The sequence below is a fragment of the Copidosoma floridanum genome, unplaced genomic scaffold (genome assembly GCF_036245765.1).
Source record: "Copidosoma floridanum isolate Cflo_tuat_1 unplaced genomic scaffold, Cflo_Japanese_pri ptg000013l, whole genome shotgun sequence".
Taxonomy (NCBI): domain Eukaryota; kingdom Metazoa; phylum Arthropoda; class Insecta; order Hymenoptera; family Encyrtidae; genus Copidosoma; species Copidosoma floridanum.
Window position 1 is genome coordinate 21,310,121 of NW_028321890.1, and position 6,639 is coordinate 21,316,759.

The 6,639-nt window shown below is 31.4% G+C and overlaps 2 protein-coding genes across 2 annotated transcripts in view; one reads left to right on the top strand and one right to left on the bottom strand.

The window, feature by feature from the left end:
* The window catches only part of vg (transcription factor vestigial), an 82,131-nt gene extending 80,928 nt beyond the window's left edge, over positions 1 to 1,203 (top strand). Inside the window, exons 4-5 of the mRNA XM_089590959.1 lie at positions 394 to 508; positions 873 to 1,203. Of these exons, the coding sequence (XP_089447085.1) occupies positions 394 to 508; positions 873 to 1,122 (365 nt within the window). The 3' untranslated portion in view covers positions 1,123 to 1,203. The remainder of the gene's footprint in view (positions 1 to 393; positions 509 to 872) is intronic.
* Positions 1,204 to 4,359: 3,156 nt separating this feature from the next.
* LOC106636303 (uncharacterized) lies at positions 4,360 to 6,004 on the bottom strand. Its single transcript, XM_014348661.2, has 5 exons — positions 5,947 to 6,004; positions 5,457 to 5,610; positions 5,193 to 5,387; positions 4,998 to 5,115; positions 4,360 to 4,689 (listed from the first exon to the last, which is right to left on the bottom strand). Exons 1-5 carry the CDS (start codon positions 6,002 to 6,004, stop codon positions 4,483 to 4,485), a joined length of 732 nt encoding a protein of 243 aa, XP_014204147.2. The 3' UTR covers positions 4,360 to 4,482.
* Positions 6,005 to 6,639: the final 635 nt, after the last annotated feature.

A 6,639-nucleotide genomic window follows, 5' to 3' on the forward strand; every position in this document is an offset into this window, starting at 1 on the left:
GTTGTTACATTATAATTTAGGAAATTTATTTATTCAATTTATACAATTATATCGACTAAAGCATCAATAAATAAATATATATTTATCCTAGTAATACGTGTGTATAGCAAACATTATTTTTATAGGTAGACTCAAATTGTCATTATCTTGAAGTAATCTTTATTTAATAATTAATTTTATGCTACTTTAACATGCCAAGCTAAATGTATTGAATTATCCGTATCATTCGTTTTTTTTTAATAAATTTATAGTAACACCTGCATAAATTATAAAACTAAAAATATATCGATACTCGTCATCGCTTATAATCTATACTTTTGTATAGAAAAAAAAAAAAAAAAAAAAAAACATTTTCTCTTATGAAATGCATTTGTAAAATTTTAACTGTTGCAGACCATAATAATCCAATGATAACGAGAAATTTCCCAGCATCATTTTGGAAAAGCCATCACGACGTTTACGAATATACAGATCCCTGGCATTCACACTACACTCAGTACCACCCCCGGTAAGTTTAATTTTTTCTATAATTAATAATAAGATCAATGAAAAATAAATAAATCTATACTGTTATAAATAAATAGACTCTAATATGTTAAGGTAATTTTTTTCGCGCAAATTACTTGTTGCCACCTCAAACGTCTTGATAACAAAGAAAAAAAAAAAAAAAATCGTTCCCTATTATAAGTATTGTACCTCAAATGCAACAGTGTAGCCCTTTACCAAAAAGTTAAATCTCTGGTACTTGAAAAAAAAATCTGATTTTATTCTTCCTCAAAATACGTACCACAATAGTAAAAAAAAAAAAAAAAAAAAAAAAAAAAAAAAAACACTGAATCAAACAGTAAATCCTGTCTTGCCTGACCCAACAGAGCCGTACACGAGTACCATCACCACCACAACATGGCAGCGGCGGCCGCGGGCTACAACAGTCTCCTGCTGAGCCGTAGCCTCGGCCACCCGAGCTCGCACCCTGGGGTACCTCATCAGGCGCACACGGCCGCCACGTACAAGGACTGGACAACGGCCGCGCCCTCCCAGTCCCTCGTCGACGCCGCGTCCTCGGCGCCACCCTACCCCCACGGACCTTACGCCCCTCTGTCCGGTGACTACTGGTCGTGAACTTCATGCGGTGAATCCTGATCATGAGCCGATGGTGATGGTAGTGGCACGGTGGCCACAGAGCTTTTGTAAGACGACCAAGTGCCGTTCGTTATTATATATATTTACCTTCTTCGCCACTCACCCGCTCCCATTTCCTCAATGTTTCTATTTCATCCTTGTCGAAACTCAATTTTATTCATCGATATAATTAATTGTGCCCCTGCGAATACACGTACATCGTATACAAATATATAATATATTATATGCTCCCCAAAATATTGCTGCTTGCGCCTAATCGTGGATGTATGCTGTGAAGTGGAGTACTGCGAGCTCTTTCGATTGACCTTACGTTCTTTTAGTTTGGAAACATTCTTCTTTTTTTATTTTATTTTATTTTTTATTTTTTATTTTTTTTTCATCTTTGTCTTTGTGCGCGAGTAAACTTGATGTTAGGTGTGGAACAAATGTACATTAATGCAAAATGTTTTTCTGAATAAGTGATGTGAATTTCGTTTGATTTTCATAAAAGATCGAGTACGATTTTATGAATAAATAAAATTGGTACAAAAGGTGTTGAAAGCTTTTACGAATTTTATTGTCATGGATAAAAATTTTTTGGTGAGTGAAAAAAAAAATGGAGGAGCCCGCAAACATTATTTGTTTTGTTTCAAACTCTTTTTTAGTGCATGGTTCACAATTATTCATACCCAAGAATATAATACTCCATAAAGAATAGAATTTTCATGTCCATACTATACGTAGCTGAATATTTTTCAACTAAACTGAAAATTAACTCATTAAACACATATTTCACAATTTTTCCGAATTTATTACGATATTACTTGGAATTTTTACCAATTTTATTTTCGTTTGGTTTTTTTTTTTTTTTTTTTTTCAAATCAAAATATTTCAAGAACTTTTAAGGCGCATAAATTAATACCCAATAACGAAATAATTTTTCTACCCAAGTACAAAAATCATGAAAAAAAATGTTGTCCAAATATGAACGGATTTTATTAAAAAATGGTTTTACAGAGAACGTCCTCGAACTACATAGAAAATTATTATTTAATTATGAGAATTACATCAATTGCATGTAAGACGTTTAGTTTATTGTGATTTTTTAGACACAAAGTTAGTCAATCGATGCATCTACAGTGTAAGTTGTTCGATGCAAATACATCTTACCATAATTACATTTACTCATTAATTATTTGTAAAATATTTTAGCTTGGAATTACAATATCAGTTTGAATGCGGGAGGTGTAGAATATTTATGCCTCTGTTACGTACGATATCCTACGTAACACCTCTTTCTTTTTTTGTTCCTTTTTTTTTTTTAAGTATGAATTCCCGAATCAATTACAGAATTACTCTGACTTTATTTAAGTTCGAATAAATTTAAATATCGATTTGTAACAAAATATTTGAGAATGCATGAATATTACTCAATGTGTATATAAATAAAGATGCTGGTTTTCTTATTATTTCTGGTGCGTTAACTTTTTTTTAGAATTTAAATTTGGAAAAAAAAGTTTTATAAATGGCGCTTCTTTATATAATATCTTGTGTATACATCAACTTATCCGATAAACAGCCATTTTTCAGATGAAAACAAAAAATCACTGTTAACAAAATCTCTAATAATAATAAAAAAAAAAAAAAAATTACACTCTACGTTTGTGACTTTAGAATAGACTGTGAGTAAATTTTCATCAATAATTCATCAGTGTGTACATCTGAAGGTGTATAAAAGCGACAATAGGGGCTATTAGCGTTGTCTGGCGTAAAAATTATGTCCATCCCATCACAGCGATGCACGAAACGTTAAGATGGGTGTACAATTTTTTCGAGAAGGTTACTAAGTTGCGTCTGCGTCGGACCTTGCAATTCGTGTTGTGTTATTAATAATAATATTAATAATAGTTATAGTGATAATAATAAAAATATATAGAAATTGAAACGCATGTATTACTTGACAGGCAACCAATCATTAGATTAAAACGACATACATATACGTATCAATCACACCTTTCAAACGATATGATTAAGCAAAAGATTAATGTAATAGAAGCAGAAAAAATTGTATTACATATATATGATGCGCCTGTAATGTTTTTACTTTCTTGGGCCCATAACGCACGAGCACGTGTAATGGTGTAATACGCAACCCCGTAAAGTGTAGCTAGTATTTTAAAATATTGTAACAGCGATTTTTTATTTCATGTTTGTACAGTCACTAGGTCGTATTACATATTATGAGATGAAGAAAAATGCGTATAATCTTTACTTGGATACATAATCTGCGCTCACTGTACTTAAGAAAATTTTACTTCACGATGCATAATGTGACATTTTCATAAGCCGCTGAAAGCTAGCGCTCACTGTATAAAAGTATGCTTGCCTTTGAAAAATTCCCTCATGTATAGGTATACTTTTTATATGGTAAACGCTAAGTAGCTTCTATTGTTTCGTTGAAATGGATCTTAAAATCACTGGAAGGGCATGCTGACGTGTAAATATCACTTGTAATAAATGTGTTTTTGTTAATCTGACCATTAAATAACTTTAAACGTCCTTGTACTACTTCATTAATTTAATTGACTGAGCCTTCTTGCTCTGGTTACTCCTTTCCTTAAATTTTTAATATTTAATTTCCCCTCATGCTGTATGCCAAATGAAAAATGTATTTTATTTATTGTAGTAAGACGAGAATTCAAAAAAAGCCTCCTACCTGCCTGCTATTTTACTCTCAATATTTATCCATTTGTTTATGATAATCAGGTTAGTTTTATCTTTTAGATTAAGTCATCACCTTCTTAAATATATTGAGGTAATGTTATGATACTTCATTTCAATGTTGTAAAATATCATGAAAATGATTTAAATACTCGGTTTATTTTTTAGCTTTTTAATTAGATTTTTAACTCATTTCCTAATTTTTTTTCTATATTTAAATGATCAAATGGATCGAGACTAATACGAAACTCAGAATCATTAGGCACAAGTATATCTATGTACCATCCGACCCACGTAGATTATCTATTAAAACATTATTAATTTATTAGCCGTCGTGAACAAGTTTTTATACCTTCATCATAAGTTATGAATCCGATAAAGGTACACCTAATTTTTTCTCATAAATTTGCGAGAAAAATAATGAAAGGTCAACTCCAATAAATTGGCATTTTAAAAAAGGTACAATTTTATTTTCGATTTTATTTACATCCGAAGCTAAGGGAGTTGCAATTGGCTATCCTATTGTAAAATAAAAATGTAAAAAAAATAAAGAAACGATGTTCACAACTATTTACATTGTATATAACGTTCTTGATGTTTAATTCACATCTTACATGTAATTACATCCAACACGTATTTTCATATGTTGTTTTGCTTCATCTTTTCCAAAAGTTGCTTCAGCGACATGTTCTTAAGATAATTGTTGGCGACTTCATAAATTTGTTGATTGACTAGAGCAGTTACGTCCCCTTGGAAATCCCTCAGCATGGAGACAGCGTTTTCAGAAATAACAGCACTAATGAGAGTGGACAGCTCGTCATCTCCGAATAACCCGGTGATACTGACCTGGTTATCAAACGCGAGAAAAACGTTTAATCATGTAGGATAAAAATCGGTCAACTGAATTCCAAGATTCTTGTGATACGATTACACAAACATATATACAAATATACCTACACATACATACACAATCTTAAGAAAATATCGTAAGAATTTAAGAAAAAACATACGGGTAGGAAAAGAAAAACCACGCTTCGCAAAATTTCGTATCAATTCAAGATAGAAGCGATTGCTTTTTTAGGATATTTATGAAAATAAAATACTCCTAAAGCCTCAAGATTTAATTTAATATAATCGACGCACAATGAAATTACCTCGAGATTTTCAAGATCGATATTAGTGTTGTTAAGAGCCAATACTGATAGCCTATCGGCTTTCATATCCATCTTAATGTTAGCTTCTGTCGCAAAATGGAATTGGCTCACTTTCAATCTGTAAATCGTTAATTTATCAAGGCTATCTAAAGAGGCTAAATGGTTGTAATGTATACATATAAAAAAACCCTTTACTTGAGATTTCCAGCGCCGTAAATGGGAAACTTGCACAGCATGGAACCATCAAACAAATTGTACTCGGTGTTGAAATTGACAGCGGTCCACAAGAAATCGACAATGACTTTTTTGCCGATGAATTTGAAATCGGCATTTTGCACAAAGTAATCGGATAAACCTGTCACAAACAAGTCCACGACTTGTCCTTTCATGCTGAAAAAAAAGTATAGTTTACAATTATAAATATGAGAATATGGTGTGATTATTCGATAAAACGCTCACGTGATCACAGCATTTTGGACATTGAATTCTAGGCGCTTCATATCCAATGGGTCGATGACTGGAATGCCAACAGTTTCGTTGCCATTTCTGAGGAGTTCCTTCAAATTTTCCAGCATTTGCTTGAACTTGTCACCGATGGATCTAGGCCCAACGACTGATTAAAAAAAATCGCATTTTATTTACACAAATTGTGGTAAAGCATAGGTTTTTGGTAAAGTGGTTATCAAATTTATTTCAATTTCGAACGAGATTCGGAATCTCTCGATCGTAGATTCTTTTCATGCAACATTTGATTGAAAAAAACTAATCAGCTATGAGAAGTAACTTATCTATTTATCTATTTAATCTATACACAAAAATTCAGACAGCCGAATGTTAATACGTAATAGATCTAGCAGATATAAAAAAATGCCCCCAAAGTATCATCCAAACAAGTAACGTTACATCATTTTTTTTAATCAAGGAAATAAGTACCTCAGATATCTAATACTAGAGTTGTTTGGATCTAGCTTATAAGCTGCGGAATCGAATTTTAAATCCTTTTTCATGATAAACTTTAAAATTGCATCTTATTTATCTTTGCTTGTTTATTTATAATATAAAAATGTGTATTTAACAGTAGCTATAGAAAATCTACATATAAATATTTGCTTGTATGTATGGCTATAATTTTAAAAAAGTTCTACTTGTTACTTATTTCACGTCAAATTATACAAAATTATTGGGTATTTTTGTTTATCAATCGTAAAATTTTTATTGAAATTTCATTGTGAATATGCGAGATGAGCGCAAAATAGAGACGCTTAAAAGTACAATACCCCATAAGCTTTTTGCACGTCAAATCCGATTAAAAACTAATATTAAATAATTTCTCGTATTTCCGAATTTCGATAGCATCATCTTGTAGGTTTTGTTTAAATTTACATCCAATATTTCCATTGTTAATTTTAAAACCTGTTGCGTTTCCTTAAAACAACGTGTCATTTTTCTTACAAAAACTTTTACAAGCGTTTATAGACGTTCTCGGATGTACAGCTAATTTTTGAAATAACTCATGAACTCATACGTCAAAGGTAGGTTTAAAAAATTTAATATTCAAGAAAAAATTTGATTTTTAAATTTTTCTCACGAATGAAGTAGAGACCTGGTACGTATTTGGAGTTAAAAAATGATTAATCTTCAA